General features: G+C 56.4%; 1 protein-coding gene across 1 annotated transcript in view; it reads right to left on the bottom strand.

Moving 5' to 3' along the window:
* Positions 1 to 26,040, bottom strand: part of BOP1 (BOP1 ribosomal biogenesis factor) — a 127,325-nt gene that overhangs the window by 97,772 nt on the left and 3,513 nt on the right. The window contains 3 exon segments of the mRNA XM_053983782.1: positions 4,140 to 4,250; positions 13,699 to 13,878; positions 18,471 to 18,631. Of these exon segments, the coding sequence (XP_053839757.1) occupies positions 4,140 to 4,250; positions 13,699 to 13,878; positions 18,471 to 18,631 (452 nt within the window).

The following is a 26,040-nucleotide window of genomic DNA, read 5'->3' as shown; positions in this document are numbered from 1 at the left end:
AGCTCTGTCCCATCCCACAGGGCCGGGATCAGCTCTGTCCCATCCCTGGGAGCCGGGATCGGCTCTGTCCCATCCCTGGGAGCCGGGATCAGCCCTGTCCCATCCCTGGGAGCCGGGATCAGCTCTGTCCCATCCCTGGGAGCCGGGATCAGCTCTGTCCCATCCCACAGGGCCGGGATCAGCTCTGTCCCATCCCACAGAGCCGGGATCGGCTCTGTCCCATCTCTGGGAGCTGGGATCAGCCCTGTCCCATCCCTGGGAGCCGGGATCGGCTCTGTCCCATCCCTGGGAGCCGGGATCGGCTCTGTCCCATCCCACAGAGCCGGGATCAGCCCTGTCCCATCCCTGGGAGCTGGGATCAGCTCTGTCCCATCCCACAGAGCCGGGATCGGCTCTGTCCCATCCCACAAGGCCGGGATCAGCTCTGTCCCATCCCTGGGAGCCGGGATCAGCTCTGTCCCATCCCACAGAGCCGGGATCAGCTCTGACCCATCCCTGGGAGCCGGGATCAGCTCTGTCCCATCCCACAGGGCCGGGATCAGCTCTGTCCCATCCCACAGAGCCGGGATCAGCTCTGACCCATCCCTGGGAGCCAGGATCGCCTCTGTCCCATCCCTGGGAGCCGGGACTGGCCCGCTGCCAGCCCCGGGAGCCGGGCTCGCTCGGTGTCCCCCGCGGGGCCAGCGGGGGCCGGGCCGGGAGCGCCGCCGCGCAGCTTCCCGGGAACGCTGCCAGGCGGCTGCGGCGGCCGCCGGGCCGGGACGGATCCGTGCGGAGCGCGGGGGCAATTCCAGAGGAAAGCGCTCCCGGGGGCCGCTCCGGAGCTTTTCCAGACCTGCTGCCGGCCGGGACGCAGGTGCCGGGGCCGTGGAATCGCAGACTGCCTCGGGACGCGGGGAATTCCGGGATCGGCCCCCGGATCCCGCTGTCCCAGCCTGGCCTGGGACGCTCCGTGGGATGGGGATCCTCTGGGAATTGCATCCCAGCACCCTCCCACCCAGGAATTCCAGCCCAAAACCCCAATATTCCATTGGAAGCCGTTCCCTGTTTCCCATCCCTCCATCTTTTACACCAAATCCCTCTCCAGCTCTCCTAGAAAAATCCCTGGAAAAGGCTCAGGGATCTCCCTGGAATTCCCATTTTCCAGCTGCACATTCCCAGCTATCCCAGCTCCTCCTGATCCCTGCGTGTCCCAAGGATTGATCCCGGCTCCGGGATTGATCCCAAATCCAGCCCTGGAAAATCCAGCTGAGCAAACAGGGATGGGTTGGAAGGAGCTGCAGGAATCGGGATTTACCTGGAATCCTAAAACCACGGAACCCTAAAACCATGGAATCACGGAAGGGTTTGGGATGGAAGGGATTTTAGGGATGACCCCATTCCCGTGGGGCAGCTCCCGCTATCCCGGGATGCTCCAGGGATGAAGCAGCCCCAGGTTCTCTGGGAATTCCATTCCAGGCAGGGAATTCCTTCCCAAAATCCCATAAATCCAGGGGGAAGCCAAGCCTGGGGGAATTCGGGGGCATCCCGAGCTGTGCCCGGGCTGATCCCGGGTGGAATTTGTGCCGACGGAGCCACGGAAAACAGGGAACGACACCGGGACACCAAATCCAGATTTTCCAGCCCCATTCCATGATCCCGGTCCCACATCCACAGGGATGGGGATTCCAGCCCTGGACAGCCCTTCCCAGGGGGAATATTCCCAAAAATCCCACCTGAACATCTCCGAGTGCCACAATCCCAGGGATTTATCCCGCTGGGAATGGGGATTCCAGCCCTGGACAGCCATTCCCAGGGGGAATATTCCCAAAAATCCCACCTGAACATCTCCGAGTGCCACAATCCCAGGGATTTATCCCACTGGGAATGGGGATTCCAGCCCTGGACAGCCATTCCCAGGGGGAATATTCCCAAAAATCCCACCTGAACATCTCCGAGTGCCACAATCCCAGGGATTTATCCCGCTGGGAATGGGGATTCCAGCCCTGGACAGCCCTTTCCAGGGGGAATATTCCCAAAAATCCCACCTGAACATCTCCGAGTGCCACAAGCCCAGGGATTTATCCCACTGGGAATGGGGATTCCAGCCCTGGACAGCCATTTCCAGGGGGAATATTCCCAAAAATCCCACCTGAACATCTCCAAGTGCCACAATCCCAGGGATTTATCCCGCTGGGAATGGGGATTCCAGCCCTGGACAGCCATTTCCAGGGGGAATATTCCCAAAAATCCCACCTGAACATCTCCGAGTGCCACAATCCCAGGGATTTATCCCGCTGGGAATGGGGATTCCAGCCCTGGACAGCCATTCCCAGGGGGAATATTCCCAAAAATCCCACCTAACCCCCGCTCCAAGACACTGCCTGAGGCCGTTCCCTCAGTTCCAAAGGATTTTGAGGATTCTGATATCCCAAAATTTCCATCGTCTTCCTGAAATCCAGGTAAAGCCACTCACATTTTCCTTCCTAATTTGTCCGATTTTCCTGAGCAAATCCCACTTTATCCAAGCCCATCTCCCAAAAATTCCCTCCCTGGGTTAATCCCGGCGTTTGCAGGGTGAAATCCAGGGAAAACCTTTTCTTAGGACGGGGTCAGGGATTACTTAGGAGCGGGATACGACGGAGCCATTCCCGAAAATCCGGGATAAGGAGCGCCAAACCCAAATCCCGGAGTTTTCCGGGTTTTTTTTTTTTTTTTTTTTTGGGAAGAGGGAACAAAGGCTCTGGAAGCGGCTCAGGGCCGGGATCAGCGCTCCCCCCACTGGCAGCTCCGGGATGCATTCCCGAGCTTTTCCACACATTCCCGGAATTGTTATTCCAGAGAAATCCCGATGAACCCCACTCCGGGGGCAGCCTTGGCTCCGGAGGATCCTCTGGAAAAATCCCCGGGATCTCCATGGGGGTTGTTGGGATCTCCCCGGAATTCGGCGGCGCCATCCCGATCCCATTCCCGATCCCATTCCCGATCCTATTCCCAATCCCATTCCCGATCCCATTCCCGGTGCATCCCAGCCTTTCCCGGGCCGTTTTTCCAGCTGTAATTCCGGAATTCTCCCCCCTCCCCGAGGTTTTGTCCCGGTCAGGGCTGCGGTTCCCGAGGCTTTTCCAGGAGAATTCCGGGCTCCGGCCGCCCCCGGAGCGCCGGGAATTGCCAGGGCCGGTAATGGATTGAGCAGGGATTCGGGAAGAGCCGCGGGGTTTGCCGGGAAGGGCCGAGCCCTGCGGATATTCCCGGGATCCCGAGCTCTTCCCGAGGTTTTCCGAAGCCTGAGAAGGGATGGGACCCTGGGAAAGGCTCGGGGAGCTCCTGGAATTCCTGAGCAGGAGCCTCGGGAGCGTTCCCACATGGAATACGCAGCATTCCTGAAAATCCCTCCCTCCCCAAAACCGACACAGAGATGGAAATCAGGGAATTGCAGAGCTTGGAAAAGGCCGACCCTGTCTCCGTCCCACATCCACAGGGATGGGAAATCCTGGGAATGGGGATTCCAGCCCAGAATTCCAGCTGGGAATGGCAATTCCAGCCCGGAATTCCAGCTGGGAATGGCAATTCTAGCCTGGAATTCCAGCTGGGAATGGGGATCCCAGCCTGGCCACATCCACAGGAATGGGAAATCCTGGGAATGGCAATTCCAGCCCGGAATTCCAGCTGGGAATGGGGATCCCAGCCTGGACACATCCACAGGGATGGGAATTCCAGCTGGGAATGGCAATTCCAGCCCGGAATTCCAGCTGGGAATGGGGATCCCAGCCTGGCCACATCCACAGGGATGGGAATTCCAGCTGGGAATGGCAATTCCAGCCTGGAATTCCAGCTGGGAATGGGGATCCCAGCCTGGCCACATCCACAGGGATGGGAAATCCTGGGAATGGCGATTCCAGCCTGGAATTCCAGCCCTTTCCAGGGGAATGTTCCCAAAAATCCCAACCCGAGGCCGTTCCCCGGGTCCTTTCCCTGTTCCCTGGGAGCAGATCCCGCCCTGGATCCCCCTGGATCCCTTCAATCCCGCTTTTCTCCGGGATGAGCCCCCACAGCTGCTCCAGACTTATCCCAACTCCATCATTTTTCCCCCGGACACCAAATCCGTCACTTCCGTCTCAGATCCAGGATAAAATTCCATGAATTCCGTCGGATCCTACCTCCTCATCCGAGCTGTCTTCCTCGTACTCATCGTGGACAACCAAATCCTGCTTCCCTTCCAACGGGGAATCGTCTTCCAAGGTTTTCCTCTTCCCGGGAGCCCCTTTGGCCTGGGAAAATCGGGAAAAAGGCAGCTCAGTAAGATCCCATCCCGAAATCCCTGGAATTTTTTTTGTCCCGAGGAAGGAAAGGAGCTCGTTAATCCCAGCCTGGAAGGGCAGGATTGGGATGGGAATGGGAAATTCCTTGGGATGAGGAGCCAGGAACCAGCCCGGGCATGGTCGTGGATCCATGGAAAAGGGGCTGTGGAATGCCAGGGAAAAGTGGGAATTCTGCCTGGCTCAGATCCCAGCTGGAATCTGGATCCGACGCCAGAGGGGTTTGGGAATGGAGCTGGGAATGTGCAGGGGGGAGCAGGGAATTCCAGGAGATCCCAGAGCTTTTTCCAGGGGTTTTTCTGGGAGAGCTGGAGAGGGGTTTGGGATTTTGGGCTGGAGGGACGGGAAACAGGGAATGGCTTCCCATGGAATGTTGGGATTTTGGGATGGAATTCCCGGAGAACCCGGGGCTGCCCCAGGATCCCTGGCATAGCAGGAGGTGTCCCTTGGGAATGGGATCATCCCTGAAATCCCCTCCATTCCCGCCCCATTCCCAGGCTGGATCGGTTCTTCCAGGAGGGAATTCCCATAAAATTCCCACTCCAGCCACACTCCCACATTCCCACCCTGCCTTATCCCAGAATTTCCCAGGAAATCCCAGGATTCCTTATCCCGGATTTTTCCCTCTCATGCCGGGATTCCCAAGGTTTGGGACTGAGGAGAACCCTCCCCATTCCTGGGAGCCCAAAATTCCCAAAATTCCCTGGTTTTGCCCCAGTTCTGGGAAGGAGAGGGAAATTCCAGAGCCTTTTCCAGGGTTTTTGTGGGAGAGCTGCAGAGGGGTTTGGGATTCAGACTGGAGGGATGGGAACCAGGGAATGGCTTCCCATGGAATGTTGGGATTTTGGGATGGAATTCCCGGAGAACCCGGGGCTGCCCCAGGATCCCTGGCATAGCAGGAGGTGTCCCTTGGGAATGGGATCATCCCTGAAATCCCCTCCATTCCCACCCCATTCCCAGGTTGGATCGGTTCTTCCAGGAGGGAATTCCCATAAAATTCCCACTCCAGCCACACTCCCACATTCCCACCCTGCCTTATCCCAGAATTTCCCAGGAAATCCCAGGATTCCTTATCCCGGATTTTTCCCTCTCATGCCGGGATTCCCAAGGTTTGGGACTGAGGAGAACCCTCCCCATTCCTGGGAGCCCAAAATTCCCAAAATTCCCTGGTTTTGCCCCAGTTCTGGGAAGGAGAGGGAAATTCCAGAGCCTTTTCCAGGGTTTTTGTGGGAGAGCTGCAGAGGGTTTTGGGATTCAGACTGGAGGGATGGGAACCAGGGAATGGCTTCCCATGGAAAATCGGGATTTTGGGATGGAATTCCCGGAGAACCCGGGGCTGCCCCAGGATCCCTGGCATAGCAGGAGGTGTCCCTTGGGAATGGGATCATCCCTGAAATCCCCTCCATTCCCACCCCATTCCCAGGTTGGATCGGTTCTTCCAGGAGGGAATTCCCATAAAATTCCCACTCCAGCCACACTCCCACATTCCCACCCTGCCTTATCCCAGACTTTCCTCTCTCATCCCAGAATTCCCAAGGTTTGGGATTGAGGAGAATCCTCCCCATTCCTGGGAGCCCAAACTTGCCAAAATTCCCTGGTTTTGCCCCAGTTCTGGGAAGGAGAGGGAAATCCCAGAGGCTCCGGAGCTGGGAATGAAAGTGCTGGGGATTCGCTGCTCTTGCAGGAGAATTCCAGAGCCTTTCCCAGGGGTTTTGTGGGAGAGCTCCAGAGGGGCTTGGGATGCAGGCTGGAGGGATGGGAACCAGGGAATATTGGGATTTTGGGCTGGAATTCCCAGAGAATCCAGGGCTGCTCCATCCCTGGGAAATCCCGGGATAACGGGAGCTGCCCCATGGGAATGGGATCATCCCGGAGGTCACTTCCATCCCAAACCATTCCAGAATTCCCAGGGAAAAGCCCAGGACTCCCTCCCAGCTCATCCCAGTTCCAAAGGAATTCCAGATGCCCTCTATCCCTGTCTGGAAAACCTGGATTCAGGGATCTCTGGGATGAGAATTCCCCCTTATCCCGGGATCAGCCTCATCCCGGCATTCCCACTCCCTCCCAGAGCAGCTCCAGCATCCCCGGGCTGCCCGGAATTCCTGAATTCCCAGATTTCTGTGGGATAACCCCAGAACCTGACCCTGCTGCTGTGGAGGAGCTCCGGGAACGCTCCCAACTTTCCTTGGAAAAGCGATTTTCCCCTTTCCAGGAGCCCCCTCAGAGCGGGATCAGGGTCGGAATTCAGGGAATGATTGGAAAAACGGGGTTGGGATTCAGGGAATGATCGGAAAAGTGGGATTTGTGTCAGATTTCAGGGAATAACTGGGAAAGTGGGATTTGTGTCAGATTTCAGGGAATGACTGGGAAAGTGGGATCAGGATTCAGGAACGACTGGAAAAGTGGGATTTGTGTTGGGATTCAGGAATGACTGGAAAAGCGGGGTAAGGATTCAGGGAATGACAGGAACAGTGGGATCAGGATTCAGGAATGACTGGAAAAGTGGGATTTGTGTCTGGATTCAAGAATGACTGGAACAGTGGGATTTGTGTCGGGATTCAGGGAATGACAGGAACAGTGGGATCAGGATTCAGGAATGACTGGAAAAGCGGGGTCAGGATTCAGGAATGATTGGAAAAGTGGGATTTGAATCAGGAATCAGGGAATGACTGGAAAAGCGGGATCAGGATTCAGGGAATGATGGAACAGCGGGGTCAGGAATCAGGGAATGACTGGAAAAGCGGGATCAGGAATCAGGGAATGATGGAACAGCGGGGTCAGGAATCAGGAATGACCAGAAAAGCAGGGTCAGGATTCAGGGAATGATGGAACAGCGGGGTCAGGAATCAGGGAATGACTGGAAAAGTGGGGTCAGGAATCAGGAATGACTGGAAAAGCGGGGTCAGGAATCAGGGAATGACTGGAAAGGCGGGATCAGGAATCAGGGAATGATGGAACAGCGGGATCAGGATTCAGGGATGACTGGAAAGGCGGGATCAGGATTCAGGGAATGATGGAACAGTGGGATCAGGATTCAGGGATGACCAGAAAAGCGCGATCAGGAATCAGGGAATGACTGGAAAAGCGGGGTCAGGAATCAGGGAATGATGGAACAGCGGGGTCAGGAATCAGGGAATGACTGGAAAAGCGGGATCAGGATTCAGGGAATGACCGGAAAAGCGGGGTCAGGAATCAGGGAATGATGGAACAGTGGGATCAGGATTCAGGGATGACCAGAAAAGCGGGATCAAGAATCAGGGAATGACTGGAAAAGCGGGATCAGGATTCAGGGATGACCAGAAAAGCGGGGTCAGGAATCAGGGAATGATGGAACAGCGGGATCAGGAATCAGGGAATGACTGGAAAAGCGGGATCAGGAATCAGGGAATGACTGGAAAAGTGGGGTCAGGAATCAGGGAATGACTGGAAAAGCGGGGTCAGGAATCAGGGAATGATGAAACAGTGGGATCAGGATTCAGGGATGACCAGAAAAGCGGGGTCAGGAATCAGGGAATGACTGGAAAGGCGGGATCAGGAATCAGGGAATGATGGAACAGCGGGGTCAGGATTCAGGAGTGACTGGAAAGGCGAGATCAGGATTCAGGGAATGATGGAACAGCGGGGTCAGGAATCAGGGAATGATGGAACAGTGGGATCAGGATTCAGGAATGATTGGAAAAGTGGGATTTGAATCAGGATTCAGGGAATGACTGGAAAAGTGGGGTCAGGAATCAGGGAATGATGGAACAGCGGGGTCAGGAATCAGGGAATGACTGGAAAAGCAGGGTCAGGAATCAGGGAATGATGGAACAGTGGGATCAGGAATCAGGGAATGACTGGAAAAGCGGGGTCAGGAATCAGGGAATGATGGAACAGCGGGATCAGGAATCAGGGAATGACTGGAAAAGCGGGGTCAGGAATCAGGGAATGACCGGAAAACAGGGATCAGGAATCAGGGAATGACTGGAAAGGCGGGATCAGGAATCAGGGAATGACTGGAAAAGCGGGGTCAGGAATCAGGGAATGATGAAACAGTGGGATCAGGATTCAGGAATGACTGGAAAGGCGGGATCAGGAATCAGGGAATGATGGAACAGTGGGATCAGGATTCAGGGATGACCAGAAAAGCGCGATCAGGAATCAGGGAATGACTGGAAAAGCGGGGTCAGGAATCAGGGAATGATGAAACAGTGGGATCAGGATTCAGGGATGACCAGAAAAGCGGGGTCAGGAATCAAGGAATGATGGAACAGCGGGATCAGGAATCAGGGAATGATGGAACAGCGGGGTCAGGAATCAGGGAATGACTGGAAAAGCGGGATCAGGAATCAGGGAATGATGAAACAGTGGGATCAGGATTCAGGGATGACCAGAAAAGCGGGGTCAGGAATCAGGGAATGATGGAACAGCGGGGTCAGGAATCAGGGAATGATGGAAAAGCAGGGTCAGGAATCAGGGAATGATGGAACAGTGGGGTCAGGATTCAGGAATGACTGGAAAGGCGGGATCAGGATTCAGGGAATGATGGAACAGTGGGATCAGGATTCAGGGATGACCAGAAAAGCGTGATCAGGAATCAGGGAATGACTGGAAAAGCAAGGTCAGGAATCAGGGAATGACTGGAAAGGTGGGATCAGGAATCAGGGAATGACTGGAAAAGCGGGGTCAGGAATCAGGGAATGATGGAAAAGCGGGATCAGGAATCAGGGAATGATGGAACAGCGGGGTCAGGATTCAGGAATGACTGGAAAAGCGGGATCAGGAATCAGGGAATGACTGGAAAAGCGGGGTCAGGATTCAGGAATGACTGGAAAGGCGGGGTCAGGATTCAGGGAATGACTGGAAAAGTGGGGTCAGGAATCAGGGAATGATGAAACAGTGGGATCAGGATTCAGGGATGACCAGAAAAGCGGGATCAGGAATCAGGGAATGACTGGAAAGGCGGGATCAGGAATCAGGGAATGACTGGAAAAGCAGGGTCAGGAATCAGGGAATGATGGAACAGTGGGATCAGGAATCAGAGAATGACTGGAAAAGTGAGGTCAGGAATCAGGGAATGACCGGAAAAGCGGGGTCAGGAATCAGGGAATGATGGAACAGCGGGGTCAGGATTCAGGAATGACCAGAAAAGCAGGGTCAGGATTCAGGGAATGATGGAACAGCGGGATCAGGATTCAGGGATGATTGGAAAAGCAGCTCCGGCCGGCGCTCCCGGCGGGAGCTGTAAAAGCCAGGCCGGGCGGGATCACGGGGCAAATCCCGGCGCAGGGATGGGATTACCGGGAAAACAAAGGCGGCTTTAAGGGCCGGGATGCTCCGCAGGGAACCGGGATAAGTCTTTTCCCAGGTTTTTGGCGCTGGGATGGGGCTGGGGTTGGGTTTCACCTTCCCCGGCTGCCCCCGCGTGCGGCCGGAGACGGAAAATCCCGGCGTTACCAGTGTGTCCCGGTCTGTCTCAGTGCCTCCCGGTCTGTCCCAGTCTGTCCCGGTCTGTCCCAGTCTGTCCCGGTCTGTCCCGGTCTGTCCCAGTCTGTCCTGGTCTGTCCTGGTCTGTCCCGGTCTGTCCCAGTCTGTCCCAGTTTGTCCTGGTCTGTCCCAGTTTGTCCCGGTCTGTCTCAGTGCCTCTCAGTCTGTCCCGGTCTGTCCCAGTCTGTCCCGGTCTGTCCCGGTCAGTCCCAGTCTGTCCCAGTCTGTTCTGGTCTGTCCCGGTCTGTCCCAGTTTGTCCTGGTCTGTCCTGGTCTGTCCCAGTCTGTCCCAGTCTGTCCTGGTCTGTCCCGGTCTGTCCCAGTCTGTCCCAGTCTGTCCCAGTCTGTCCCGGTCTGTCCCGGTCGGTCTCAGTGCCTCTCAGTCTGTCCCAGTCTGTCCCAGTTTGTCCTGGTCTGTCCCAGTCTGTCCCAGTTTGTCCTGGTCTGTCCCGGTCTGTCCCAGTTTGTCCTGGTCTGTCCTGGTCTGTCCCAGTCTGTCCCAGTCTGTCCTGGTCTGTCCCGGTCTGTCCCGGTCAGTCCCAGTCTGTCCCAGTCTGTTCTGGTCTGTCCCAGTCTGTCCTGGTCTGTCCCGGTCTGTCCCAGTCTGTCCCAGTCTGTCCCAGTCTGTCCCGGTCTGTCCCGGTCGGTCTCAGTGCCTCTCAGTCTGTCCCAGTCTGTCCCAGTTTGTCCTGGTCTGTCCCGGTCTGTCCCAGTTTGTCCTGGTCTGTCCTGGTCTGTCCCAGTCTGTCCCAGTCTGTCCCGGTCTGTCTCAGTGCCTCTCAGTCTGTCCCAGTCTGTCCCAGTTTGTCCTGGTCTGTCCCAGTCTGTCCTGGTCTTTCCCAGTCTGTCCTGGTCTGTCCCGGTCTGTCCCAGTCTGTCCCAGTCTGTCCCAGTCTGTCCTGGTCTGTCTCAGTGCCTCCCGGTCTGTCCCGGTCTGTCCCAGTCTGTCCCAGTCTGTCCCGATCAGTCCCGGTCTGTCCCAGTCTGTCCCGGTCTGTCCCAGTCTGTCCCGGTCTGTCCCTGTGTGTCTGTCCCAGTCTGTCCCGGTCTGTCCCGGTCTGTCCCAGTCTGTCCCGGTCTCTCCCAGTCTGTCCCGGTCTGTCCCAGTCTGTCCCAGTCTGTCCCGGTCTGTCCCAGTCTGTCCCAGTTTGTCCCGGTCTGTCCCGGTCTGTCCCAGTCCCTCCCAGTGAGTCCTAACCCTAACTCAATCCCAGTTTTCCAGGCCCATTCCCAGTTCTCAAGCCCCATTCCCAGTTTCCCATTCCCAATCCCTGTTTTCCCGCCCCAAACCCAGTTTTCCCGGCCCAATCCCAGTTTTCCCAGCACAATCCCAGTTTCCCAATCCGAATCCCAGTTTCCCAATCCCAATCCTGGTTTCCCAATCCCAGTTTTCCCAGCACAATCCCAGTTTCCCAATCCCAATCCCAGTTTCCCAATCCCAATCCTGGTTTCCCAATCCCAGTTTTCCCAGCACAATCCCAGTTTCCCAATCCCAGTTTCCCAATCCCAATCCTGGTTTCCCAATCCCAGTTTTCCCAGCACAATCCCAGTTTCCCAATCCCAATCCCAGTTTCCCAATCCCAATCCTGGTTTCCCAATCCCAGTTTTCCCAGCACAATCCCAGTTTCCCAATCCCAATCCCAGTTTCCCAATCCCAATCCTGGTTTCCCAATCCCGGTTTCCCAATCCTGGTTTCCCAGCCCCAATCCCAGCGGGAAGGGAAGAGTTAAAGGGCTCCAGATCTTTCCCTGGATCAGGAAAGCAGCAAATCAAACACTGCAGCTGCTCCGGGAGCTGCCAGGGAAAACCGGGAATGCTGGAAGTCATTAGGAGGAAATCCAAACCGACGGGGACACGGAAACATTTACAGAGCCCCCGGCAGCTGCGGGATTTGGGATTTGGGGAATGACAGATCTGGATTTGGGATTTGGGATTTGGGGATTTGGGGAATGACAGATCTGGATTTGGGGAGCTGGGAATGGCAGCTCTGGGATTTGGGATTCGGGGATTTGGGGAATGGCAGCTCTGGGATTTGGGGAGCTGGGATTTGGGAATGGCAGCTCTGGGATTTAGGATTTGGGGAATGGCAGCTCTGGGATTTGGGGAGCTGGGATTTGGGAATGGCAGCTCTGGGATTTAGGATTTGGGGAATGGCAGCTCTGGGATTTGGGATTCAGGGATTTGGGAATGGCAGCTCTGAGATTTAGGATTTGGGGAATGGCAGCTCTGGGATTTGGGAATTTGGAATTTGGGGAATGGCAGCTCTGGGACTTGGGGAGCTGGGAATGGCAGCTCTGGGATTTGGGAATTTGGGATTTGGGGAATGGCAGCTCTGCGATTTAGGATTTGGGATTTGGGGAATGCCAGCTCTGGGATTTGGGATTCAGGGATTTGGGAATGGCAGCTCTGCGATTTAGGATTTGGGGAATGGCAGCTCTGGGATTTGGGGAGCTGGGATTGGGGAATGGCAGCTCTGGGATTTGGGAATGGCAGCTCTGGGATCTCAGGAGCTGGGAATGGCAGCTCTGGGATTTGGGAATGGCAGCTCTGGGATCTCAGGAGCTGGGAATGGCAGCTCTGGGATTTGGGATTCAGGGATTTGGGAATGGCAGCTCTGCGATTTAGGATTTGGGGAATGGCAGCTCTGGGATTTGGGGAGCTGGGATTTGGGGAATGGCAGCTCTGGGATTTGGGGAGCTGGGAATGGCAGCTCAGGGATTTGGGATCTGGGGATTTGGGGAATGCCAGCTCTGGGATTTGGGATTCAGGGATTTGGGAATGGCAGCTCCGGGATTTAGGATTTGGGGAATGGCAGCTCTGGGATTTGGGAATTTGGAATTTGGGGGATGGCAGCTCTGGGACTTGGGGAGCTGGGAATGGCAGCTCTGGGATTTGGGATCTGGGGATTTGGGGAATGCCAGCTCTGGGATTTGGGATTCAGGGATTTGGGAATGGCAGCTCTGGGATTTGGGATTCAGGGATTTGGGAATGGCAGCTCTGCGATTTGGGGAGCTGGGATTTGGGAATGGCAGCTCTGCGATTTGCGATTTGGGGAATGGCAGCTCAGGGATTTGGGATTTGGGGATTGGCAGCTCAGGGATTTGGGATCTGGGGATTTGAGGAATGGCAGCTCTGGGATTTGGGATCCCTGTTTCCCATCCCTCCAGCCTGCGTCCCAAACCCCTCTGGAGCTCTCCCACAAATCCCTGGGAAAGGCTCTGGAATTCTCCTGCAAGAGCAGCGAATCCCCAGCACTTTCATTCCCAGCTCCGGAGCCTCTGGGATTTCCCTCTCCTTCCCTTCCCAGAACTGGGGCAAAACCAGGGAATTTTGGCAAGTTTGGGCTCCCAGGAATGGGGAGGATTCTCCTCAATCCCAAACCTTGGGAATCCCGGGATGAGAGAGGAAAGTCTGGGATAAGGCAGGGTGGGAATGTGGGAGTGTGGCTGGAGTGGGAATTTTATGGGAATTCCCTCCTGGAAGAACTGATCCAACCTGGGAATGGGGTGGGAATGGAGGGGATTTCAGGGATGATCCCATTCCCAAGGGACACCTCCTGCTATGCCAGGGATCCTGGGGCAGCCCCGGGTTCTCCGGGAATTCCATCCCAAAATCCCAACATTCCATGGGAAGCCATTCCCTGGTTCCCGTCCCTCCAGCCCAAAATCCCAAACCCCTCTCCAGCTCTCCCAGAAAAACCCCTGGAAAAGGCTCTGGAAGGCTTAATTTTCCTTTTTCCCCACAATTTTCCCCAGGACAGTCTCATCCCTAGCCATGGATCCTTCCTCAAAATAATTATTTCTACTCCTCCATGGAAAACCGGATCAGTGCCAAGGCATTCCTGGATTTTGGGGAAACCAGAGCATCGCAGGGAGGGGCAGGAATGGGATGGGAGCCCCCCAAATCCAGGGCAGGGTCACAGTCAGGCCCTTACCTGTGTCTGGGGAGCCGAGGGGCTTCCAGGGGCTTCTTCCTCCTCCTCCTCCTCCTCCTCCTCCTCCTGCTCCTCCTGGTCATTCCCGGAGGATTCGCTGTCGCTTCCCGAATCCTCCAGGCCGGAATAAACGCTCTCCTCGCTCTCCGACAGCTCCTCGCTGCCTCCGGAGGGGCTGGGCTGCAGGGGACAGCACGGCGGGGGTCACAACGGGGACACGGGGGGCACACGGGGGGGACACGGGGGACCCCCGACCACGGGCGGGGCATGGGCTCCCATGGAGACACCCCCACACACCTCGGGACGCCCCCTCAAAGTTTGGGTCCCCCCTCAGGACCAGCCTGGACACCCCCAGGTGTGGGGACACCCCCAGGTGTGGGGTCACCCCTCAGGACAAAATCAGACGCCCCCCCCCCAATTCCTGTGTCCCCCTCAGGACTGGGTCAGACCCCCCTGCCCAAATTTCTGGCAGCCCCTCAGAACCAACCCAAACCCCCCCAGTTACTGGGGCACCCCTCAGAACCAACCCAAACCCCCCCATTACTGGGACACCCCTCAGAACCAACCCAAACCCCCCCATTACTGGGGCACCCCTCAGAACCAACCCAAACCCCCCCATTACTGGGGCACCCGTCAGAACCAACCCAACCCAAACCCCCCATTACTGGGGCACCCCTCAGAACCAAACCAAACCCCCCCCATTACTGGGGCACCCCTCAGAACCAACCCAACCCAAACCCCCCATTACTGGGGCACCCCTCAGAACCAAACCAAACCCCCCCCATTACTGGGGCACCCCTCAGAACCAACCCAACCCAAACCCCCCAATTACTGGGGCACCCTAAGAACCAACCCAAACCCCCCCAGTTACTGGGGCACCCCTCAGAACCAACCCAACCCAAACCCCCCCATTACTGGGGCACCCCTCAGAACCAACCCAAACCCCCCCAGTTACTGGGGCACCCCTCAGAACCAACCCAAACCCCCCATTACTGGGGCACCCCTCAGAACCAACCCAAAGCCCCCCAGTTACTGGGACACCCTAAGAACCAACCCCCCAGTTGCCATGCCCAGTCCCCCCCAGTTGCCATGCCCAGTCCCCCCCAGTTGCCATGCCCAGTCCCCCCAGTTGCCATGCCCAGTCCCCCCCAGTTGCCATGCCCAGTCCCCCCAGTTGCCATGCCCAGTCCCCCCCAGTTGCCATGCCCAGTCCCCCCACTTGCCATACCCAGTGCCCCCCAGTTGCCATACCCAGTGCCCCCCAGTTGCCATGCCCAGTCCCCCCAGTTGCCATGTCCTCCCAGTGCCCAGTGGCACCCCCTGATTGCCACATTCCCCGTCAGTGCCAGGCAGGTCCCTGTCACTGCTGGGTCCCCCCCCCCATTGCCAAAGACAAGCTCAGACAGACCCCCCCCATTTCTGGGTGGCCCCCTCAGAGACCCCTCATTCCCAGGTCCCCCCCTCAGGACAAGGCCAGACCCCCCAATTATCGGGGTATCCCTTCACCAGGACAGGGCTGGGTCCCCTCCTCAGGAGGCCAAACCCCCTCATGGAGACCAGCCCGGACCCCTCCCCAAATTGCTGGGTTGCCCTTCAGGACAAGGCCAGACCCCCTCATGGAGACCAGCCCGGACCCCTCCCCAAATTGCTGGGTGGCCCTTCAGGACAAGGCCAGACCCCCTCATGGAGACCAGCCCGGACCCCTCCCCAAATTGCTGGGTTGCCCTTCAGGACAAGGCCAGACCCCCTCATGGAGACCAGCCCGGACCCCTCCCCAAATTGCTGGGTGGCCCTTCAGGACAAGGCCAGACCCCCTCATGGAGACCAGCCCGGACCCCTCCCCAAATTGCTGGGTTGCCCTTTAGGACAAGGCCAGACCCCCTCATGGAGACCAGCCTGGACCCCTCCCCAAATTGCTGGGTGGCCCTTCAGGACAAGGCCAGACCCCCTCATGGAGACCAGCCCGGACCCCTCCCCAAATTGCTGGGTGGCCCTTCAGGACAAGGCCAGACCCCCTCATGGAGACCAGCCCGGACCCCTCCCCAAATTGCTGGGTGGCCCTTCAGGACAAGGCCAGACCCCCTCATGGAGACCAGCCCGGACCCCTCCCCAAATTGCTGGGTGGCCCTTCAGGACAAGGCCAGACCCCCTCATGGAGACCAGGCCGGAGACCCCAGTTATGGGGTTTGCCCCTCACCAGGATAGGGCCAGGTCGCCCCCTCAGGAGGCCAAATCCTCCCCTCACTGCCGGGTTCCCCCTCACGGGGACCAGGCTGGATCCCCTCCATTCCCCGGTCCCTCCTCACCGGTACAGGCTGGGTCGCCCACTCAGGAGGCCAAATCCCCTCTCAGGAGGCCAAATTCCCTCTCAGGAGGCCAAATGCCCTCTCAGGAGGCCAAATCCCCCCTCACTGCCGGTGCCCCCTCAGGACAAGGCCAAATCCCCCCTCAGTGCGAGGTTTCCCCTCAGGATAAGACCAGACCCCTTCATTGCTGAGTTCCCCCTCAGGACAAGCCCAAATCCCCCCTCAGTGCCGGGTTTCCCCTCAGGATAAGACCAGACCCCTTCATTGCTGAGTTCCCCCTCAGGACAAGGCCAAATCCCCCCTCAGTGCTGGGTCCCCACTCAGGATAAGACCAGACCCCTTCATTGCTGAGTTCCCCCTCAGGACAAGCCCAAATCCCCCCTCAGTGCCGGGTTTCCCCTCAGGCTAAGACCAGACCCCTTCATTGCTGAGTTCCCCCTCAGGACAAGCCCAAATCCCCCCTCAGTGCCGGGTCCCCCCTCAGGATAAGACCAGACCCCTTCATTGCCGAGTTCCCCCTCAGGACAAGGCCAAATCCCCCCTCAGTGCCGGGTCCCCACTCAGGATAAGACCAGACCCCTTCATTGCTGAGTTCCCCCTCAGGACAAGGCCAAATCCCCCCTCAGTGCCGGGTTTCCCCTCACGGACACCAGGCCGGACCCCCTCCATTTCCCGGTCCCCCCTCACGGCCACCAGGCCACCCCCCTCCCCGTCGCCATGGCAATGCCGGGTGTGTCCCCTCCCTCCCCGTTGCCATGACAACCCCGCGTGTTTCCCCCCACCCCGTTCCCCCTCCCCGGTCACCCCCGGACCTGCTCCATGGTGGCGGCTCCGCGTGCGCCGCCGAACACGTGGGCGCGCGGGTCACAGGGACGGCCACGCCCCCGCCCGCCGCGCTTCCGCCTTGCCGCGGCCCCCGCGCCGCTCCCGAGGGAGGGGATCCCGCTCCTGGGCAGGGCGGGATAACGGGAACGAGAGAGGATAACGGGAAAAGAGAACGGGAGAAGATAACGGGAACGGGGCGGCAGCGCGGGAAAACGTGAAAGCAATGTGCGCGTGCGCGACGGCCGCCGCGCCGCCGGGTTCGCGCATGCGCGCTGCGGCAGCCGCGCCATAGGCGGGGTGAGGGACGGGGAAGGGGCGTGGCTCCGTGAAGGGGGCGTGGTCACACGTGCTCGGGGGCGTTCCCTGCGCGCTACGCCGGCAATGGGACGGGGGCGTGGCCAGAATGGAAAAGGGGCGTGTCCACACTGGGAGGGTGGGACCAGACGTCACAGGGGCGTGTCCACTCCGTTGTGGGCGTCACCCTGAGAGAGCCCCGCCCAGATATTGCCAAAAATGGCCAGAGGGCAGGGCCAGGTGTGTGGGGGCGTGTCTCTATGGGCAGGAGGCGTGGCCAGGTGAGACAGGAAGTGTTCTGATGTGAGGGCCCTCCCCAGGTGCGCAGAGGAAGGGGCGGGACCTGGCAAAAGGGGTGTGGTCGGAGCCACCAGGGGGCGTTGCCCCTGATGCAATGGCCACGCCCAAGCCATAGCAGGTATGGGCAGAGGGCGTGTCCTGCTGTGAGTGGGCGTGTCCCGACCCATCAGGGGGCGTTCCCGTGGTCAAAGCCCACCTGCAAGCAACGGAAAGGGGCGTGGCCCGAACGATAATTGAGGCGTTCCCACGTGATAGCCACGCCCCTGGTCATCTGCAGGCAGTAGGCGTGGTCTGATGCAGGTGGGCGTGTCCCTACGCCCTTGGGGTCCGTCCCTCCTGTACCCTACAGCCAGTGGGTGTGGCCACCTGGGGCCAAGCCCCGCCCCTCCCCGTCTGCAATACGCTGTGGGCGTGGTCACTGCGCGAGGGGGCGTCTCCATGCAGGAAAGCCACGAGCCTCAGTTGCTGCGTCACGCAGTGGGCGTGGTTACAGACCAAGGGGGAGTGTCCAGCGGCAAAGCCGCGCTCCTCCCCTTTCCTCTAAGGCTCACTGGGCGTGGCTACTGCACAAGGGGGCGTGCCCTCGCGGCAAAGCCCCACCTGCGGCGCGCAGTGGGCGTGGCTATCGGACAAGTGGGTGTGTCTTTACGCCAAAACCCCGCCCCACTCCGGCAACTACGCGCGCTGGGCGTGGCTAGCGCACCGGGGGGGCGTGTTCTTGCGGCAAAGCCACGCCCCCTCACCCCGGCGGAGCAGCGGGCGTGTCCCGCCGCCAGTGGGCGTGGCCGCGCACGCGCCGCTCCGCGCCGCCTCACACCCGCCCCCCCCAAGATGGCGGCGGCCATGCCGCCTCCCGCCGCCGCTGCCGCCGCCGCCTCGCCGCGCCCTTCCCGCGCTTTTTAACGGCCTCGCCGCCGCCGGGGCCGCCCCCGGGGCCTCGCCGAGCCCTTCCCGCCCCCGCCGTGAGGGCGCGGCCATGGACGGGCCGGGCGCGGCGGCGGCGGCGGGCGCGGGGCCCGGGCCCTGCAACGTGCCCGCCTTCCTCACCAAGCTGTGGACGCTCGTGGAGGACCCCGAGACCGACTCGCTGATCTGCTGGAGCCCCGTGAGTGCCCGCGCAGCGCGGGGAGAGGCTCCCGGGGGGCGGGCAGGGCTGCCCGCGGGGGCCCGCCCGAGGCCCGGCCTGCGCGCCGCGGCCCGCGCGGCTCCTCGGCGAGTTCCCGCGGAAAAGCGGCTTTTCCCGCGAAAAGACCCGCTATTCCCGCCAAAAAAACCCGCTTTTCCCGCGAAAAATCCCGCTATTCCCGGGGAAAAGCCCGCTATTCCCGGGAAAAATCCCGCTGTTCCCGGGGAAAAGCCGCTTTTCCCGCGAAAAAAAAACGTTATTCCCGGGGAAAAGCCCGCTATTCCCGGGAAAAATCCCGCTATTCTTGGGGAAAAGCCCGCTTTTCCTGGCTAAAAGCCCGCTATTCCCGGGAAAAAGCGAGCTATTCCCGGGAAAAATCCCGTTATTCCCGGGAAAAAGCCCGCTATTCCCGGGAAAAAGCCCGCTATTCTTGGGGAAAAGCCGCTTTTCCCGCGGAAAAAAAATGTTATTCCCGGGGAAAAGGCCGCTATTCCTGGGTAAAAGCCCGCTATTCCCGGGAAAAATCCCGTTATTCCCGGGAAAAATCCCGCTATTCCCGGGAAAAATTCCGTTATTCCCGGGAAAAAACCCGCTATTCCCGGGAAAAATCCCGTTATTCCCGGGGAAAAGGCCGTTATTCTGGGAAAAATCCCGCTATTCCCGGAAAAATCCCGTTATTCCCGGGGAAAAGGCCGTTATTCCTGGGAAAAATCCCGCTATTCCCGGGAAAAATCCCGTTATTCCCGCGAAAAAAAACACTATTCTTGGGGAAAAAGCCCGCTATTCCCGGGGAAAAAAACGTTATTCCCAGGGAAAAGGCCGCTTTTCCTGGGTAAAAGCCCGTTATTCCTGGGAAAATGCGCGCTATTCCCGGGAAAAATCCCGTTATTCCCGGGAAAAACCCGCTATTCCTGCGAAAAAAAAACGTTATTCCCAGGGAAAAGCCGCTTTTCCTGGGTAAAAGCCCGCTATTCTTGGGAAAAATCCCGCTATTCCCGGGAAAAATCCCGTTATTCCCGGGAAAAAACCCGCTATTCCCGGGAAAAATCCCGTTATTCCTGGGAAAAAACCCACTATTCCCGGGAAAAAGCGCGCTATTCCCGGGAAAAATCCCGCTATTCCCGGGAAAAATTCCGTTATTCCCGGGGAAAAGGCCGTTATTCCTGGGAAAAATCCCGCTATTCCCGGGAAAAATCCCGCTATTCCCGCGAAAAATCCCGCTATTCCCGAGAAAAATTCCGTTATTCCCGGGAAAAATTCCGTTATTCCCGGGGAAAAGGCCGTTATTCCCAGGAAAAATCCGCTATTCCTGGGAAAAATTCCGTTATTCCCGGGGAAAAGGCCGTTATTCCTGGGAAAAATCCCGCTATTCCCGGGAAAAATCCCGTTATTCCCGGGAAAAATCCCGCTATTCTTGGGGAAAAGCCCGCTATTCCCGGGAAAAATCCCGTTATTCCCCGCAAAAAAAAAACCGTTATTCCCGGGGAAATCCCGCTTTTCCTGGGTAAAAGCCCGCTGTTCCCGGGAAAAATCCCGTTATTCCCGGGAAAAATTCCATTATTCCCGGGGAAAAGGCCGTTATTCCTGGGAAAAAATCCCGCTATTCCCGGGAAAAATCCCATTATTCTTGGGAAAAATCCCGCTATTCCCGGAAAAAACCCCCGCTATTCTTGGGAAAAATCCCGCTATTCCCAGGAAAAATCCCGCTATTCCCGGGAAAACCCCGCTTTTCCCACGGAAAATCCCGCTATTCCCGGGAAAAAATCCCATTATTCCCGGGAAAAATCCCGTTAATCCCGTTATTCCGGGGAAAAGGCCGTTATTCCTGGGAAAAATCCCGCTATTCCTGCGAAAAATCCCGTTATTCCGGGAAAAAACCCGCTATTCCCGGGAAAAAGCGCGCTATTCTTGGGAAAAAACCCGCTATTCCCGGAAAAAACCCGCTATTCCCGGGAAAAAGCCCGCTATTCCCGGGGAAAATTCCGTTATTCCCGGGAAAAACCCGCTTTTCCTGCGAAAAATCCCGCTATTCCCGGGAAAAAAATGTTATTCCCGGGGAGAAGCCCGCTTTTCCTGGGTAAAAGCCCGCTATTCCCGCGAAAAATCCCGCTATTCCCGGGAAAAATCCTGCTATTCCCGGGGAAAATCCCGCTATTCCCGGGGAAAAGCCCGCTATTCCCCGCGAAAAATCCCATTATTCCCGGGAAAAATCCCGCTATTCCCGGGAAAAGTCCGCTTTTCCCGCGGAAAATCCCACTATTCCCGGGGAAAATTCTGTTATTCCCGGGAAAAATCCCGCTCTTCCCGGGAAAATCTCACTTTTCCTGGGAAAAATCCCGTTATTCCTGGGGAAAACCCCTTCTTCCCGCAGAAAATCCCGCTTTTCTCCCGCTTTTCCCTGTTTTTTTCCTGTGTTTTTCCCGGGTTTCCCTCGTTTTTTCCCCTTTTTTTTCCCCACTTTTCCCACTTTCCCCGGTTTTTTTCCCGGTTTTTCCCCCGGTTTTTTTCCTGTGTTTTTTCCCGCTTTTCTGCTTTTCCCTGTTTTTTCCCCTGTTTTTCCCACTTTTCCCCTGTTTTTCCCTTTTCTTCTTCCCATTTTTTTCCCGCTTTTCCCTGTTTTTTCCCTGCTTTTCCCGCTATTCCCAGGGTTTTTTCCCTGTGTTTTTCCCGCTTTTCCCCGTTTTTTTCCCATTTTTTTCCCGCTTTTCCCCATTTTTTCTCCCCATTTTTTCTCCCCATTTTTTTCTCCCCATTTTTTTCCCGTGCTTTTCCCGCTATTCCCTGGGGTTTTTTCCATGTTTTTCCCACTTCTTCCCATTTTTTTCCCGCTTTCCCCCGGTGCTTTTCCCACTTTTCCTGCTTATCCCCGCGTTTTCCCTGTGGATTTCCTGGTTTTCCTGCTATTCCCTGGTTTTTCCCAGTGATGTTTCCCGCTTTTTCTGGTTTTTCCTGCTTTTCCCACTTTTCCCCGTTTTTTTCCCATTTTTTTCCGCTTTTTCCCCGTTTTTTCTCCCCATTTTTTTCCCTGCTTTTCCCAGTTTTTCCTGCTTATCCCCGTTTTTTCCCATATTTTTCCCACTTTTCCCAGGGTTTTTTTTCCATGTTTTTCCCCCTTTTCCACATTTCCCCTTTTTTCCGCATTTTTCCCATTTTTTTTCCCACTTTTCCTTGTTTTTTTCCCGTGATTTTCCCGCTATTCCCAGGGGTTTTTTCCCTGTGTTTTTCCTGTTTTTCCCTTTTTTTTCCCATTTTTTCCCGCTTTCCCGCGGTGCTTTTCCCACTTTTCCTTCTTATCCCCGTGTTTTCCCTGTGGTTTTCCTGCTATTCCCTGTTTTTTTTTCCGGTGGTTTTCCCGCTTTTTCCTGTTTTTCCCACTTTTCCCCGTTTTTGTCCCGTGCTTTTCCTGCTTTTCCCAGTTTTTTCCCCGTGTTTTTCCCGCTTTTTCCCCGTTCTTTTCCCATTTTCCCCCACTTTTCCCGCTTTTTTCCCGCTTTCCCTGCTGTTTTTCCCAGTTTTCCCCGCTTTTTCCCACTTATCCCTGGTTTTTTCCCATATTTTTTCCGCTTTTCCCAGTTTTTTCCCCGTGCTTTTCCCACTTTTATCCCTCTTTTCCCCATTTTTTCCCCCTGTTTTTTCCCCGCTTTTCTGCTTTTCCCCCCTTTTTTCCCATTTTTCCCCACTTTTCCCTCTTTTCCCAGTTTTTCCCTGTGTTTTTCCTACTTTTCCCTCTTATCCCTGGTTTTTTTCCCCATTTTCCCCCCCGTTTTTTCCCATATTTTTCCCTCTATTCCCAGGATTTTTTTCCAATGTTTTTCCCACTTTTCCCGCTTTTCTTTGTTTTTTCCCACTTTCCCCGTTTTTTCCCCATTTTCCCGCTTTTCCCCATTTTTCCCGTGCTTTTCCCGCTATTCCCAGGGGTTTTTTTCCATGTTTTTCCCGCTTTTATCCCTCTTTTCCCCATTTTTTTCCCTGTGTTTTTCCCACTTTCCCATTTTTTCCCCGTTTTTCCCCACTTTTTCCTGTTTTTCCCCATTTTTTTCCCGGTTTCCCCCATTTTTCCCATTTTTTCCCCACTTTTCCCGCTTCTCCCCGGGTTTTTTCCCGCTTTTTCCCCCATTTTTTTCCCGTTTTTTCCCCACTTTTCCCGCTTTCCCCCTGGTTTTTCCCCTTTTTTTTCCCGCTTTTCCCCGTTTTTCCCATGCTTTTCCCGCTTTTCCCTGTTTTTTTTCCCCATTTTTTCCCCACTTTCCCTGTTTTTTCCTGTGTTTTTCCACTTTTCCGCTTCTCTCTGTTTTTTCCCACTTTCCCCCGTTTTTTTCCCATTTTTCTGTTTTTTCCTGTTTTTTCTCCGTTTTTTCCCGTGCTTTTCCCGCTATTCCCAGCGGGTTTTTTTTTCCCGTTTTTTCCCGCTTTTCCCCGTTTTTTTCCCCATTTTTCCCACTTTTCCCCATTTTTCCCCGATTTTTTCCCGCTTTCCCCGGTGTTTTTCCCACTTTTCTCGCTATTCCCTGTTTTTTCCCTGTGTTTTTCCCGATTTTCCCGCTTTTCCCCCCATTTTTTCCCGTGCTTTTCCCGCTATTCCCCAGGGGGGTTTTTTCCATGTTTTTCCCACTTTTCCCTCTTTTTCCCCCCCCCATATTTTCCCGCTTTTTCCGAGCGGGGCCGTGGGAGAAGCGTGCCAGGATCCCAAAAATTCCCAAAAAGATCCCAAAAATCCCTTCCCGGCCAAAGCGTTCCAGGATCCCATGGACAGGATCCCATGGACAGGATCCCATGGACAGGATCCCAGAGCCTGGATCCCTCTCCAGGATCCCTCTCCAGGATCCCAAGGCCAGGATCCCTTTCCAGGATCCCATGGCCTGGATCCCTCTCCAGGATCCCATGGACAGGATCCCATGAACAGAATTCCATGGCCAGGATCCCATGGCCAGGATCCCAAAAATTTCCCCAAAAGATCCCAAAAATCCCTTCCCGGCCAAAGCGTTCCAGGATCCCATGGCCAGGGTCCCAAAGCCTGGATCCCTCTCCAGGATCCCAAGGCCCACAGCCCTCCAGGATCCCATGGACAGGATCCCATTGCCCGGATCCCTCAACAGGATCCCATTGCCAGGATCCCATGGACAGGGATCCCTCTCCAGGATCCCATTGCCTGGATGCCATGGACAGGATCCCATGGACAGGATCTCAAAGCCTGGATCCATCTCCAGGATCCCATTGCCAGGATCCCATGGACAGGATCCCTGTCCAGGATCTCAGGGCCCAAATTCCATGGACAGGATCCCATGGCCAGGATCCCTCTCCAGGATCCCAGGGCCTGGATCCCTCAACAGGATCTCATGGACATGATCCCTCAACAGGATCCCATGGACAGAATTCCATGGACAGGATCCCGTGGACAGGATCCCATTGCCTGGATCCCTCTCCAGGATCCCAGGGCCTGGATCCTTCAACAGGATCTCATGGACAGAATTCCATGGACAGGATCCCATTGCCTGGATCCCTCTCCAGGATCCCATGGACAGGATCCCAAGGCCAGGATCCCATGGACAGGATCCCATGGCCAGGATCCCTCTCCTGGATCCCAAGGCCTGGATCCCATGGACAGAATCCCAAGGCCTGGATCCCATGGCCAGGATCCCTCTCCAGGATCCCATTGCCTGGATCCCAAGGCCAGGATCCCACGGACAGGATCCCATGGACAGGATCCATCTCGAGGATCCTGTAGCCCAGATCCCATGGACAGGATCCCATGGACAGGATCCCAAAAATTTCCCCAAAAGATCCCAAAAATCCCTTCCCGGCCAAAGCATTCCAGGATCCCATTGCCAGGATCCCATGAACAGGATCCCTCTCCAAGATCCCAGGGCCTGGATCCCTCTCCAGGATCCCATGGGACAGGATCCCATTGCCCAGATCCCATGGACAGGATCCCAAGGCCAGGATCCCATGGACAGGATCCCTGTCCAGGATCTCAGGGCCCCAAATTCCATGGACAGGATCCCATGGACAGGATCCCTCTCCCGGATCCCTCTCCAGGATCCCAGGGCCTGGATCCCTCTCCAGGATCCCATGGACAGGATCCCTCTCCAAGATCCCAAGGCCTGGATCCCATTGCCAGGATCCCATGGACAGGATCCCATGGACAGGATCCCTCTCCAGGATCCCATGGACAGGATCCTATTGCCTGGATCCCTGTCCAGGATCCCATGGACCGGATCCCTCTCCAGGATCCCATGGACAGGATCCCATGGCCTGGATCCCTCTCCAGGATCCCATGGATAGAGCTCATGGCCAGGATCCCTCTCCAGGATCCCATGGACAGGATCCCAAAAATTCCCCAAAAGATCCCAAAAATCCCTTCCCGGCCAAAGCGTTCCAGGATCCCATGGACAGGATCCCATTGACAGGATCCCTTTCCAAGATCCCAAGGCCTGGATCCCTCTCCAGGATCCCATGGACAGGATCCCATGGACAGGATCCCAAAGCCAGGATCGCATGGACAGGATCCCTGTCCAGGATCTCAGGGCCCAAATTCCATGGACAGGATCCCATGGCCAGGATCCCTCAACAGGATCCCAGGGCCTGGATCCCTCAACAGGATCTCATGGACATGATCCCTCAACAGGATCCCATGGACAGAATTCCATGGACAGGATCCCGTGGACAGGATCCCATTGCCTGGATCCCTCTCCAGGATCCCATGGACAGGATCCCTCTCCAGATCCCAATGCCTGGATCCTATGGACAGGATCCCATGGACAGGATCTCAAAGCCTGGATCCCTCTCCAGGATCCCAAGGCCTGGATCCCATTGCCAGGATCCCATGGACAGGATCTCAAAGCCTGGATCCCTCTCCAGGATCCCAAGGCCTGGATCCCATGGACAGGATCCCTCTCCTGGATCCCAAGGCCAGGATCCCATGGGACCGGATCCCTCTCCAGGATCCCATGGACAGGATCCCATTGCCTGGATCCCTCTCCAGGATCCCATGGATAGAGCTCATGGACTGGATCCCTCTCCAGGATCCCATGGACAGGATCCCAAAATTTCCCCAAAAGATCCCAAAAATCCCTTCCCGGCCAAAGCGTTCCAGTATCCCATGACAGGATCCCTTTCCAAGATCCCATGGCCAGGATCCCTCTCCTGGATCCCATGGACTGGATCCCATGGACAGGATCCCATTGCCCGGATCCCTCTCCTGGATCCCTTGGACAGGATCCCAAAAAATTCCCCAAAAGATCCCAAAAATCCCTTCCCGGCCAAAGCATTCCAGGATCCCATGGACAGGATCCCATTGCCTGGATCCCTCTCCAGGATCCCAAAAATTCCCAAAAAGATCAAAAAAATTCTGCCAAAAATTAAAAAAAAAAAAAAGAAAAAAGGCCCAGAAAATAAAAAAAAAATTGGGAAAAAAAAATCCCCCAAAAATTCCAAAGAATTCATAAAGAAATCCTGGAAATTTAAAAAAAAAAAAAAATCCTCAAAAATTTC

The sequence above is a fragment of the Vidua macroura genome, chromosome 1 (genome assembly GCF_024509145.1).
Source record: "Vidua macroura isolate BioBank_ID:100142 chromosome 1, ASM2450914v1, whole genome shotgun sequence".
Lineage (NCBI taxonomy): Eukaryota > Metazoa > Chordata > Aves > Passeriformes > Viduidae > Vidua > Vidua macroura.
Note: the sequence above shows the minus strand (reverse complement) of the source record. Positions and strands in the feature narration are given on the sequence as shown.